Source organism: Pseudorca crassidens, chromosome 2 (genome assembly GCF_039906515.1).
Source record: "Pseudorca crassidens isolate mPseCra1 chromosome 2, mPseCra1.hap1, whole genome shotgun sequence".
NCBI lineage: Eukaryota > Metazoa > Chordata > Mammalia > Artiodactyla > Delphinidae > Pseudorca > Pseudorca crassidens.
The window spans coordinates 39,906,106-39,920,998 of NC_090297.1; the positions used below are offsets into that span (position 1 = coordinate 39,906,106).

General features: G+C 49.3%; 1 protein-coding gene across 2 annotated transcripts in view; it reads right to left on the reverse strand.

Annotated features, from left to right (window-relative positions):
- AGBL4 (AGBL carboxypeptidase 4) overlaps positions 1-14,893 on the reverse strand; it is a 1,401,741-nt gene that overhangs the window by 127,112 nt on the left and 1,259,736 nt on the right. For both annotated transcript variants that reach the window (XM_067726072.1, XM_067726070.1), the window contains exon 8: positions 12,329-12,443. In XM_067726072.1, coding sequence (XP_067582173.1) covers positions 12,329-12,443 — 115 coding nt within the window. The remainder of the gene's footprint in view (positions 1-12,328; positions 12,444-14,893) is intronic.

Consider the following 14,893-nt stretch of genomic DNA (forward strand, 5'->3'; position numbering starts at 1 on the left):
GGGCTTCAGTAGTTGTGGCTCTCAGGCTCTAGAAAACAGGCTCAGTAGTTGTGGCGCATGGGCTTAGTTGCTCCGCGGCATGTGGGATCTTCCAGGGCCAGGGCTCGAACCCGTGTCCCCTGCATTGGCAGGCAGATTCTTAACCACTGCACCACCAGGGAAGTCCCAACACCCTTAATTTTTAAATGGGGAAACTGGCTCTCAAATAGGACCTAGCACAAAAGGTACCTTTATGCAAATTGACAAAAGGTGCCCCCCTCCCCCACCGCCGCCCTGCGCCAGGCTGACAATTTAGAAACAGGTGCCCCTTCTGGGTGGGTGAAGTACAAAATGATGTCACTTGTTCTGGCCAGACGTGGGGTCTGGAGCAGAGTCGCAGCCCACCTTGACCCCCTGACCAGGAGCCTTTGTGCAGTGCACAAATTGCATGTCCATGGGAGGAGGCCCTGGACGTGCCCAAGGTTCATAGCAGAGCCAGGATGAGCACTCAGGGTTCCGACCTCCAAGGATCAGCATGGTCTTGACCCTGTAGTGGTGGTCTTGACCCTGTCGTGGTGGTCCTTCTGGCAAGGTGGTAGGATTGGGGAAGGGGGTGATGAGACCACACCTGGGGAAGGGGTCATCTCTACCACTAGACTCCCTGGGGCCCTTTCTCCTGGAGCTTATTCCTGGTGGACAAGGAGAACCGTCATTGGAGCGCCCTCTCCCTTCCCGTGGAGATTGTGTGCTCCGGGATTCAGCCCCCTCCATTCCGGCTCCTGCTGGTCAGCAACAAACACCCGGGCTTGGGGGGATTTCCACCCTGAGGCTTAAAGCGATTTTGAGAGCCAGTCACCAAATGGAAGGACCCAAGATTCCATAAAACCCAATCTCCCCATTTCAAAGATGGGGAAAGTGAGGCCAAGGTCACACAGCTATGTAAGGATAGAGTTGAAAGTCCATTCCAGAGCTACTGGATTATTTTTTTCTCTGTAAGAACACTTACAAAGAGTAAAAAGAACCATTTTAAAGGCCCAAGGGGGCACGTTTTCTAAAGGAGTGTACAGTACTGGCCCTTGGGGCTAGGAAGGCTATTTCCATTCCTTTAATGAAAAGAGGCAGAGGAAGCATAAGGGAAAGACAAGTCCTTTAGGTCTTCACAGATCTGGGCGCTGGCGAGACCCTTGCCCACCTGGTCGGAGCCTGAGAAGCGGCGTAGGTTGTGAGTGTGGACTCCAGAGCCACACTGCCTGGGTAAGACCCTGGAGGGCCCGTGGATTAGCTGGTGGCTTAACCTCTCTGTGCCTCAGCCCTGATCTGCAAAATGTGGATTCTGCCTACCTCAGAGAGTTGTTAAAGGGATGAAATGAGATCAGCCGTGTAAATGCTGGGGACACCGTCTTGCTTGACATAAGCGCTATACACGTGTTAGCTGGTCTTATGGTTTCATCTTGGTATGACACTCAGGGCCCTCCACAAACTAGTCCCAACTATTCCTTAAGCTTCTTGCATCATGTCCCCCAACCTGTACACCATGCAAGGCTTGCACATTGTATGTCCTATGAGCTAGTTACAAAAAGGCACACCCTTCTGCGGGCTGGTGCAACACCTCCAAGTGGCAAGGCTCTTCACCTCCATCTGCTCTCTTAGCCTTTGTGCAGTGTGTGAACCTACACCATAGGCTGCAGTCCTGACCATGTGCACTAGCCACGCCAGACCACCGTAGTGGGCTCAGGGCTCCTGTTCACTCGGGGTTCAGGCAGCAGGGCTCAGAGGCTGAGCACTTGGGCTTCGAGTCAGCTCTCTGGTTTTGACTCCTGGATCTCCCTCACATGGGACCTTGGGCAAGTGAGTTCACTGCTCTATGTGCTTCAATTTCCTTGTCTGTAAACTGAGGATAATATTAGAACCTACTTCATAGTTTCATGGGGTTGTTGGGAGAAACCCCCCTTTGCTTTCAATCCCAATGGGGACTTTTAGTCCCCAGGAATCAGGAGAATGGCTCTTCATCTCCATCCCCTCGCATCCTCTTCCCAAGGGAGGGGATGGAACTTATCTGATGGGTCAACCTGATACAAGGAGCAGAGACTGTTGGGCCTGGCCCTCCTGGCACAGCTTGTTTGGATCTGTGACCCTGCAGGGAGGGTCCGTTCTGTCCTCCTCTCCTCCACTTGGTGTGCCTTCTGGGAGGCAGCTTCCTTCCCACTCAGCTTGTGGCTGGTGGGGAAGTTGAATTTTGGGGTGACGTATAAGGAGGTCAATTTTGGTCACAGATATAAGCCATGCCTTGCAAATTCTGCTTTTTTCAATAATAAAGCTAATATTCTGACCTCTATCTTTCTGACCCCTGTATCTCCTCCTACATTGGTGGAAGTAGGCTGAGAGTGGGAGAAAGAGCATGATGAGTTATGACCCCTACATGTCCAGTGGGAATAATATATTAACAACTATTAGACTACAATGAGATATCATCTCACACCGGTCAGAACGGCCATCATCAAAAAATCTAGAGGCAATAAATGCTGGAGAGGGTGTGGAGAAAAGGGAACCCTCTTGCACTGCTGGTGGGAATGTGAATTGGTACAGCCACTATGGAGAACAGTATGGAGGTTCCTTAAAAAACTACAAATAGGGCTTCCCTGGTGGCGCAGTGGTTGAGAGTCCACCTGCCGATGCAGGGGACGCGGGTTCGTGCCCCGGTCCGGGAGGATCCCACATGCCGCGGAGCGGCTGGGCCCGTGAGCCATGGCCGCTGAGCCTGCGCGTCCGGAGCCTGTGCTCCGCAACGGGAGAGGCCACAGGAGTGAGAGGCCCGCGTACCACACACACACACACACACAAAAAGGCAATTATACTCTAATAAAGATGTTTTTAAAAAAAAAAAAAAAAAAAAAAAACTACAAATAGAACTACCATATGACCCACTACTGGGCATATACCCTGTGAAAACCATAATTCAAAAAGAGTCATGTACCAAAATGTTCATTGCAGCTCTATTTACAATAGCCAGGAGATGGAAACAACCTAAGTGTCCATCATCGGATGAATGGATAAAGAAGATGTGGCACATATATACAATGGAATATTACTCAGCCATAAAAAGAAACAAAATTGATTTATTTGTAATGAGGTGGATGGACCTAGAGTCTGTCACACAGAGTGAAGTAAGTCAGAAAGAGAAAGACAAATACCGTATGCTAACACATATATACGGAATCTAAGAAAAAAAAAAATGTCATGAAGAACCTAGGGGTAAGACGGGAATAAAGACACAGACCTACTAGAGAATGGACTTGAGGCTATGGGGAGGGGGAAGGGTAAGCTGTGACAAAGTGAGAGAGTGGCATGGACATATATACACTACCAAACGTAAGGTAGATAGCTAGTGGGAAGCAGCCGCATAGCACAGGGAGATCAGCTCGGTGCTTTGTGACCACCTAGAGGGGTGGGATAGGGAGGGTGGGAGTGAGGGAGACGCAAGAGGGAGGAGATATGGGGATATATGTATATGTATAACTGATTCACTTTGTTATAAAGCAGAAACTAACACACCATTGTAAAGCAATTATACTCCAATAAAGATGTAAAAAACCAAAACAACAAAAAAAACAACTATTAGAGTAGGGTCCGACAGCTTGTATAATTCCATTAATGTTTGCATTGTTATCATCACTGTTGTTATTTAACATTATTATTCCTTTGGTAGAGAATGTGTTGCTCATCTCTTCACCCAACTAACTTCCACTCTCCTCTCAGGAGTCATCTCACCAGCGCCTCCTCCTTGAGGGCAAGCACGTGGCCAAGCCCACCTCAGATCCCTGGGGATTCTCAGGACGAAGTGTGTGCCGAGTGAGCGTTTGTGCACAGGGCAAGGCGGACAGTGGGAGATGAAGGAGGAGGAGCTTCCTGGATGCTGTGTCCGCCTTGAAGACCAGGCTAAAGAGGATAGGCTGCTTCTGATGGTCAATGGGGAGCCCCGGAAGGACTGCACATAGAGAACTGACCCTATTCCAGCAGCGGTTTAGGAACTAAGACCGGGAACAATAAAGTTCTTGATTCTATCATATTGTTTTGCTCCTCCGGACTCCCCAGCCACTAATTCTGGCTTACTGTCTCCTCAGAGGCCTGTCTTCACTGTAGAATCAGTTATTAAAATCAACTCACTATCAACTCTAACTTTGAAAGGCTATTCAGCTGCTTGCGGGGACAGAGATGGGGAACTGCCTCCGTAGACATCTAGCCATCTGGCCTTTTCTGAGGAACCTGGCTGGGAAGCTCATTTGAATAATTGGTTTTAGCCGTGTGCACTCGTGGGTTAGACACCTGATTACGCTGCCTGCCCCAGTGTCCTTTCAGCCTCTGTAGAAACATCACGCAGGTTACATAAAGCGGGAGAGAGTCTCTGGGAGGTAAGGCTTTGTCTGGCCCCTGCGTCACTTGCGTTTCATCTTAAATAACTATGTGGCTCACTCCCTGTGTGACCTTGAGCAAGTTACTTAGCCTCTCTGTGGCCTGGTTTCCTCTTTGTTCAAAAAGGCAGCGTGATTTCTGCCCAGTCCATGCCTCCTTGTAAGGTTCTCAGAGGAGGTGGGGTGGGGGGGTGAGGGTTGTGACTTAGCAGGAATGCAAGTGGAAAGATTTAGGTTGATGAGAGCTCAGTGTCAGATAGCGATGGGCATGTAGGCTGTGCCAGGAGAAATACATCCCCAGAATTAGGCTGTGGTGGTCCCTTCCTTCTCCTATGCCACTAGCTACCTCTATGAACTTAAGGGAGTTACCTAATCTACCTCAGTCTCCTCACAGTCTCCTCATCTGTAAAATGAGAATAATGAGAGTTGTTCTGAGAATTAAACAATCCATGCAAAACACCCAGAATAGGGTCAGGCCCAGGACGTTCAATAGATGTTAACTAGTCATCATCATCACCACCACCACTATCATCATCATCAAAAACATCAGCACCACTGTCATCGTCATCATCAATGTCATCACCACCATCATCACCGTCATCATTCTCATCATTATAACTGTCCCATCCTGGACCCCATGCCGCAAATACAGACCACGACAAACATCCAGAGTATGTTCAGAGCACAGCTGTAGGGACGGGGAGAGGAATGGATTTCAGATTACATATGAAAATTTGTAAGGCTTTGGGGATGTTCAGGCTGGAGAACAGGTGGTGGCAGGGGTAGAGTGAGTGAGGAGTGGGGACACACAATCCTCAAACAGCTGAAGGGTTACTATGTAAAAGATGGACTGGACCTGACTAATCTTTCAGGGGTAGAAAGCAGAGGTGATGGGCTATCAGGTTTAGCCTGGACATAAACACCCCCTAACAGTCAGAGCTGTCAGCAGTGCAGCACTTCTTAAGGTTTCCCTGCCCTGGGCAGGGCACTGGACAAAGGTCTTTGAGCTCCCATCCCACTCCAAGGCTGATGAGGCTATGGAGAGGCAGCAAGGGGGGACACGAGGCCTGGGTGGGGAAGGAGGCACAGTGAGAAGGGGCTGGCAGATATCGCCTGGTGAGGCAACTTGCAGTGGATCTCTGTTTCCATTTCTAGCTGATGAAAAATGCAGTTTTATGCTGTCAAAGAACAAATAGGATATTGACATGTATTTTACACAGCTAATTTTATGTTCTATTCTATTTTGGACAGTTAAAAATGTTTCCCCGTTGGGATGTTGAGGTGGGCAAGGTTGGTCAGTTCCAATGTCTGTGGGTGAGTGTGTGTATGTGTCTCGTGTGGTGTGTATATCTGTGTGTATCTGTGTGTGTGTCTGTGTGTGTGCATGTATGTGTGCGTGTTGGAAATACTTCCTCTGATGTTTCACCCTCTGCCATACTTAATGATGTTTGCTGTGCAAATCTCTCCTTATCTCCTTTTATGTCTGGTGAACTCCTATATACCATCCGCCCTTCAAAAACCCGCCCTCGTCACCCCCAGGCAGAAGGAAGCACTCCCTGCTTTCAGGATACAGTGTAGCAGGGGGATGAATCTGTAGCAGGCCAGGGCTGGCCTGCCTGGATTCGTAACCTTCCTGCTGGGGGACGTGGGGCAAGTTCCTTGGTGTTTCTGGGCCTCAATTTGCTTTTCTAATTAAAAAGGGGCCATAATACTACCTCCACCTCAGGGCTGTTGTGAGGGTCAGAGGAGATGATACGTATAATGTGCGGTTAGTAGGCACTTAGACATTAGCTCTGATTATGCCTCGGCCTCCACAGCCTCACACTCACGCCTCTAGTACAAACACTGGGCTTCTTATTGCCAAGGACCGCCTCTGATTTCCATCTGCTTCCCTAAGGCGTAGCACAGGGACCGACACTCAGCAGGCCCCCGACAAACCTTAGTTAAACTGGATTTACTGCGCTGGAGCATTCTTTGCTACGTGAGGCTCACCAGGGTGGAGAGGCATGATGCGTTGCGAGTCTGCAGGTCGTAGCAGCATCCGTTTCCTCCACAGGGTCTGCAGTGTCATGCGATAAAGCTGAATCATTTCTACACCACCCATGGAGGTCTACTCCTCTCCCCTACCTCCACACTCCCAAGAAGCACTGAGGCTTCCCCACAATGAGAAATTCCACAGCATCCTGCTATCCTTTGGGTAACTGCGTATTTTACAATGACTGATAGGCAATTACTATGGTAATATTGCAATTCAGCGTGTGTGAGGTTTGGGAAATGAGAAATTATGGGTAACTACTTTGGACTCATTTCTATGGTAACAAAATGTAATTGTCATTAAATGCCGGTTATAGGGAGGCTGTACCTGGTAATTATAGATTTTTATGCCCCAAAACATAAATAAAACCAATAAATTTATTCAAAGGTCTATGACTATTTACTTATACGTGGCTCTATGGAATACACAATGACAAGCACCTAATTAAGAAATGCAAACCCGATGCAGAGTTTCATATTGTCATATGGAGATGAAGAGTCTGTTTTCCAAATGCAAGTCACCTCGCACATCACACAGGTGCAGCGGGGTACAGGTGGGGATGGAGGTTGTCTTCTCTGTAAAGGAAGTGATGGGGAGGAGAACGTGGCAGAGAGAGAGAGAGCAAGAATCGCACTGTGTGGGACCAGCCACACCTACTGCAGCACAGTGAGAATCGCCAGCCGCCATAGCCTGACTCGGCCCATCACCCCCGACCCCAAAGACCTTCCAACCACTGCCTTGTAGCTCTCGGCTCTCTGACACCTGAAGTTACAGCGTTCATCCCTTAAAGCTCCTAGCCCTGAGATACCCCTAGAACTCTCCAAAGATGCTCAAATTGCATTGATAAGTCATACCATTATTTTTTTATTGTGATAAAATACACATAACATAAAATTTACCATTTTCATCATTTTTAAGTGTACAATTCAGTGGTATTAAGTATTCATAATGTTGTGCAACCATCTCCAAAACTCTTTCCATCTTGTAAAACCGAAACTCTATACCCATTGAACAGTAACTCTCTTCCCCGCTCCTCAACCCAGCCCCTGGAAATCACCATTCTACTTTCTGTCTCTATGATTTTGACTACTCTAAGTACTTCATATTAGTGGAATCATAAAAAATCTGTCTTTTTGTGTCTGGCTTATTACACTTAGCATAATGTCCCCAAGGTTCATCCATGCTATAGCTGTACCATTCTTTTTTTTTATTATTATTTTTTTTGTGGTACGCGGGCCTCTCACTGCTGTGGCCTCTCCCGTGTGGAGCACAGGCTCCGGACGTGCAGGCTCAGCAGCCATGGCTCACGGGCCCAGCAGCTCCGCGGCATGTGGGATCCTCCCAGACCGGGGCACGATCCCATATCCCCTGCATCGGCAGGTGGACTCTCAACCACTGCGCCACCAGGGAAGCCCCGCTGTACCATTCTTGACAGAGCCTCTCCCTAGTACTTCTACTAAATGACGAAGCGTGCCTTTCACTTCATTTTCCTCTTCCAACAGGGCAGGGGGACACTGAGGCCAGGGGAGAGAAGTGTCTTGCCCCAAGACTAGAAGACTCAGGAGAGCGGGGAAAGTTAGACTGCTAGTTCTCTGCTTCCACCTCCAGCTTGTAAGGCACAGGCAGTGTCTGGGAGTGTGGAGAGTCCTAGACACACCATAGGACCTTGAACGGGCTCTTCACCTCTACAGACTTGGTTTCCCTTTTGCTCAAATGGGTACAATAAAAACTGACTTTCTCAGAGAGTCACGGTAATGATGAAAGGTGGTTTTTGGATGTAATATACAATAACGAAGTGTGCCTCTGAACCCAGAGTTCTCTAAATCACTACAGCAGCTCATCATAGTATTTATATCAAAACAGCATAAAATCAAAACAACTGGGGTTAGGAGGCCGTGTTGCTGAAATTAAAGGGTTGGGAGCTGACGGCGTGTGGCGATGACTACTTTGCCTGGGGACTGGAGCTCCGTGCCATGGCACAGTTGCGAAACACTGCTGTGGTGTGTATGTATTCATTCAGATAATATATATCAAAGGCCAGTTCTATGCTGGGCACCACGCCAGGCTTTGGGGATGAAGTCCTGACTTCACGGAGTTTATCCTCTAGAGGTGGAGACAGTCATTAAATAGGTAGTCACGTGATTACGAATTGGGGCCAGGGCTCTGAAAGGACGGTACAGAGTGCTCTGAAAGAGTGTAATGGGAGACCGAATTTATTTTGGAGAATCTAGGCAGGCCTTTCTGTGAGTGGCATTAAACCTCAGGCCTGAACTGAAAAAAATGGCCAGTGTTGCTGGAGTGTAGTACGTGAGACGAGGGTATAGTCGTTCTGTGTTTTTATTAGATGCCGTAGTATCATTGTTTCTACCGTTACACCATCTAACTGTCCTAGAGGGCACCTGGAGAGTGCACTGTGGTTGCTGTAACTTTGGCCCTCTCTACTCCTCCCATAAGCCGGAGTCTGGGAGCACGTACAGTAGTGTCGTAAGTAAACACTGCTGCTCTCTTACGTAAAATGCATTCTCTCTCATGGGACAGCTGCCATCATCGGCCATTAACTGCTAGAGTGCACCTTGTCTATTCTACTATAAATACCATGGAATAGGTACTTGTATTATTATTATTTTTTTTTTTTTTTTTGCTGTACGCGGGCCTCTCCCTGCTGTGGCCTCTCCCGTTGCGGAGCACAGGCTCCGGACGCGCAGGCTCAGCGGCCATGGCTCACGGGCCCAGTCACTCCGCGGCATGTGGGATCCTCCTGGACCGGGGCACGAACCCGCGTCCCCTGCATCGGCAGGCGGACTCTCAACCACTGCACCGCCAAGGAAGTCCGGTACTTGTATTATTAAATAAAAGCTTTGCGTGATCAAATCTGGGAAGTCTTACTCTCCTTCCTAGACTAGATTATATGGTTCCTTAATGTGGAGGAAGCAGAAGGAGGAAGAGGAAGCGGGGTCGGGGGAGAAGAGGCGCCTGCAGGACAGGCCTGTCTGCGGCTCTCCACTGGGTCTGGCGTGTGTGATGCCAGCAGCTGGTATAGGACAGCCCAGGAGCACAGCTCGGCTGGGGCACGCCTGCACCCCTGCCCACTCCTCACAGGCCACACGACTTAAGGCAGGTTATTTATTCAACGTCACTGAGGCTTGAGAGACTGCACGTCCTGAGGGGAGGTGTAGAGAGTGAAGGTCAGGGAGCACGTGATGGAGGTGGGGCTGACCCCAGTGCTGCGAGGCGGTCTGTGAGTGGGGTTCTGTGTGCTGCCCGGAGGTTCTGACAAGCATCCTTCCTTCCCACTGGCCGCCTTCTGTCCTTCGCTCCTCCCCCCGACTCCCTCTGGCTTTTCCTCCTGTACTCATGCTAATCGGACTAGGTTTTTATTATCTGCGAGCAGAGAAAGCTTCAGAGACCCTCCTCCATAGAGTTGCTATGAGGATCAAATAAGTGTGTGAACGCCTGACACACGGTGCTGGGTGGCAAGCGGAATTCTCGTAGTGGCCTTTCCCAGATTGGGTTTCAGAAACCCTGAGCCTCTGGGGACAGGGTAGTGGTGGAGCGGGTGATGGGCTGGAGGGGTAGCGAGCTCTTTAGGAAAAGGGTTCCTTTGGGCAACACTGGACACTATATTCCCCTCTTGGGATTCCTGTTGAAAAGTCTTATTGTGAAAGAACTTGTTTAATTTTGCTTAACTCTGTGTTTCCCAAATTCACTTGAACTCCAAATCTTTCTTCCCCCATGATGCCTGGACAAGTCCCAGCCAAACCACGGGACACCGTGCTGGGGCTGGCCTACAGGACCTCTAAGGCACCTTGAAGTTATCCATCTGGAGTCTTGATCACTATTTTTTACATTCTCCCAGACTTGAATGGTGAATGCTCATGCTAGGCTCTTTGTTGCTACTCAGCTATTTTAGCAACAGGACTAATGCCTGTGGTTAGAGATTTTCTTCAACTCTCATAACGAGAATCACACATTCTCACTAGGAGAACGCGGGGCTTTTAAACTTCGGTACAGAACCGTTTCTGAGGAGTGGAGCTCTTTTATCCTGAAATCCCCAAATCACAAAATTTGGACAGCTTGAGGGCATGTAGGAAGCAGCCAGCTTCCCAGCACCAGCCCCCTGGCCATCTGAAGCCCAGGGAGGGGAGGCATTTTGGCCAAGGTCACAGACCTCTTTCCAACTGGTCATCCCGGGACAGCAGATGATGACATAAATAAGTGTGTGTAGTGAACAGTCCTGACCTCTCTCTGACCACGGCCGCTCTTGTAATTAAACATAAACGTTAACATCAATCAACTGGTCCTTCCACCAACATTATCACTAACAGTGTATTCTGTCCAGCGAAGGTGGGAAGGCACTGCTCCCAGGCCTGCCGCAGCCATAAAACCTGCCAGGGCTAATGAGCCATCGCTTGAGCCAGTTAAGAGAGGAAGCAAAACTGTCTTTAATTAAGGCATCATGCATCCCATGGGTTCTCTCTAACTCATACCCAGGGGTACTGGGAAGCCCCTGTGGACCCAACTGTCACATTCTGGGAAAGCATGAAACCAGCTCTGTTTAAAATGGGCCTGATGGGATGTCAGGCAATGTGGGTTCTGGTCTGAGCTCTGCCACTGAACTTGGGCAAGTCCCATCTCATACCTGAGCCTCAGCGCCTTCCTCAGTAAAGTCATCCCTTTCCTTCTCTCATATCCACCAAATTCTTTTTGAGCATCTACTATGTGCTGATCCCTGCTGACAGGCACCGGGGACACAAGGACCATTAAGGCTCAGTGCTTTCCCTCCGGTGACTTTAGGACCAGTGGGGTCCATGCAATAGGATAAGACATGTTCGGTAGCCAGGCCTGTGGGAGCTCAGAGAAGGGAAGGACCAATTCTGTTTGGGGGTTTGCAGAATGTTTTCTAGAAGAAGAGGCATGAGCTGAGCTGTGAGGAAGGGTTAGTGAAATGAGGAAGGGACCAGGAGGTTCTGGACAGAGGGTCTTTATGAAGGTAAGGTATCAGGCACCAACAGGACCTGTGTAAGGAACCAGGCCTCCCTTAGAGTGAGCAGAGCAACAGTTCTATGACCAGAGGGTGGGAGGTGAGGCACCAGGTCACACAGAACTTTGTGTCAAAGCCGGGGAGTTTGAATGTTACCTTGAGAGTTGTGGGACTAATCAACTCTCAAGCTGTATAATTTAGGCAGTGAAGTTAGACAGTCAATGATTTACTGGTTGTATGACTTTGGGCCAGTCTGTTGCCTCAACCGTGAAATAAGGGTAATAACACTCTCAGAGGATTCAATGTTCTCTCAGCAGATGGTTCCCCGGGTAGTGGAATTTTCAGCTGTAAATTATGGTGCTAAGCCAGGAGAAAGAGCTCAAGATGTGAGTGCCTGAGTGAGTGTGGGGCTAGCCGGTATGCCCACACCAAATCAAAATGCCATTCACGTGGTCTGGGTTGCTACTCTCGTTCATTAATAATCTCCAAGAAGAAACCCGGAAACAAAACAGTAACCCTTATCACCACCATATGATATTCTGCAAAGCACGTTCATTGCCACCTTTTCCTTTGATGCTCACAAGTGCCCTGCCAGGTAAGTAATTATTGTCTTAATTATGCAAGAGAAACTGAAATGCATCAGAGAGGGAAAGTGAATTCCCCAAGGTTACGCAGGAAGTAGGTGCCAAAACTGATATTAAGTCCCCTGATTCCTGGTCCGGCAAGCTGCCCAGAAAACTCCAGCAAGTGACCTCAGGTGACTGTGAACGAAACAGCCAAGGCCCATTAGTCATATTCTCAAGGACCAGAGTGAAACTTCCTCTAATGAACTCATGGGTCGTCTGAAAATTCTTCCTCAGAAACCTATCCCCTTTTTCTTCCTGCTTCCACACCACCATCCAAGCATTCTCTCCCCTCCCTCACCTGTAATTGCCCAGGTAGACGCCATCAGGGTTGAGCATGGGTGCAATCTTGAAGACCAGGTGTTCCCGTAGGGCACGAGCAATAGGGTGCTGGCTTATGAGGAAGTCAATGATCCCTGGAGAAAGAGAAGCACCTGGGTTAACCTCAAAGTGTTTCAGGAAGGAGGAGCACATTTCCCTCGGCTGGGAAAACACAGCTCAACAGGTGATTTGGGCCTATGTTGTTAGCCACTGTGAATGTACGGCTGTGGACTAGGTGTTGCCCAGTGAATTTTACAAATAATATCTCTGTTTCCAAGAGACAGTTCAAGATGTAATATTGAAGTTCATGGGCTGGGGGAGAGCATGTCTTGCTAAAAAGCACAGGGTGGGCCTCCAGGAAAAGACAGCATATGAGCTGTGCCTTGGAGGGGCCCCTGCGTCTTGACAGACAGAGATGGGGGAGAGGCAGGATAACTCTAAACAATAACTTTAGAGCTGCTCCCTAATGGACGCACTGTTGGCTAAAGGCTGCCATCAGATTGGATGACGATGGAGTCAGGGACCTTAGGGGTCTCAGTCCTCAAGCGGCTGATGGGTGCACCAGGAAACACAAAGGAGAAGTCACAAGAGGACAGGGAGGTTTTGTCAATGCCCCCAAGCCTGCTCCTTTCCCCACTTTGAGGGTCCTCTGTTCCCAGACTCTGGGGCTGGCTGCCCTCTCTGCTTTTCACTGGCACCAACAACTACCTCGCCTTCAGGTCACCAGATTTAGAAGAGTTGAATTCTCCATGACCCGCCTCCCACATTCAGGGGGTCTCCAAGTCTCTTCCTTGAAGCTAGCAAATCTGCCCCTCATCTCCATCCCTCTGCCTCTCTTCTATTCTAAGCCACCATCATACTTGGCCTGGATGAGAACAACCACATCTGACTTAGGTGACAGCAGCCACCTCTAGAATGAGCCCTCATCACTATAGCCAGAGGGATTGTCCTGAAGGGCAAACCTGACTCTGTCACTGCTGTCGTTGATATCCTGGCGATGGCCCACATATATCTACAGGAGAGCGGGTGAGAAAACAAGAACTGAGTCCTTGCCTTGTCCCTCCTTTTCTCCACATTTCTACTTATTCATCAGAGACCCGAGAAAAGTAGGCTAAATGGAGCTCTGGCATTCCATGAAATTCCTGTAATGCTGGGAAGAGATAGGAGAGTCCAAAACCCTCCCGAAGTACAGAAGGAGAACTCCTCTCCTGCTGGAGAGAGCAGGAAAGGCATCAAGAAGAAAGAAGCTTTTGAGCTGGGCCCTGAAAGAGAAGTAGGTTTTGACAGCCAGACAGGAGGAAGCAGCGGGGTAACTAAGAACGAGCCACAGGCCCAGCGGCAGGCACTTAGCCCTTGGAATGAGAAGTCGCTCAGAGGCACATTCAGAGCTGCCATGGCCAGTGAGGGACATCTTGGGCTTTTCATTAGGCCGGGGCTGAGAATCCACGGGCAGCCGAGAGCCAGTTGGACATCATTTACTTCGCCGCCGAAGCGGCAGTCGACCAGATGCCCTAATTTATTTGTTGGTCTTCGTATGAAAGCTGCAGTTTGCCAGTAAACAGGCAGGGTAATGATGCCAGGCACCCTTGTTAGGGGCTAGTAATTGCTTAATCTGTCCACTAATTGACCCTGGCTCCTGGGGCAGCCCTCCGTCAAGGAGCCAGCCTGTGCTCAGGGCCTGGCCGTGCTGCCTCAGAGGATGGCTTCTGGAAACGGAGGAGCTCATTGTGAGCCATCCTCCTTCACAGATGAGCAGGTTAATTGGGCTGCCGATGAGGCAGCTAATAAAAGGATGAGAGGAAACAAAGCCAGACCGGAGGCTGCAGCCACCCAGAGTGAGTATGGGGCAGGGAAAGCAGAGGTTTTAGACTCATTTCTTGGCTTGAGGTAAGATACTGTTCAACAGGAGTCTTTCCTATTGATCAGGAAACTAGGAGGAGATCTTCCACTTGTATTTGGTGTGGGAGGGGGTGGTAAGTGAAGAGAAGTAGGAGGAGGAATGTCGGAGAAAGTCAGAGTGGAGAGGAAATGCCATCCCCCACTATGGGCCCAAGCACGGCATGGACCGAGGAAGCAGAGAGCGTGTGGACCTGGGGACCTGCCTGTGACTCTTCACCGGTTGTTAGCTTTCTCTGACCAGTTTCCTCGTCTTGATACAGAGGTAACAACACTGAACCTGGAAGACTGAGGTGGGACAGGGTTAGAACCCCTGCCTTTTGACTGCCTGGCACAGCGCCTGAACACTGTGATGTGCTCTCATAAACTCACTCGGATCAAAGGTTGAAAGGCAGTGGAGTACTAAAACAGTAGAATGCAGTTTAGAACCAGGAGTCCTTGTCTGTGAAGCTGACTGACTATGGGATTTGGGGACAAGGTACTCAATTGGAGAAGCCAACAAACCAGCAGTTAGAGAACTGGGGTTCTAGTTTTGGTTCATTGATAAATTTAGAAGAAAGAATCCAGGGGTTCCCAAGGATGCAACCCACACCAACAGCCTATGATTCCATCTACTTCATTCCTCTCCCCCAGAGTAGCAGAATTCTCA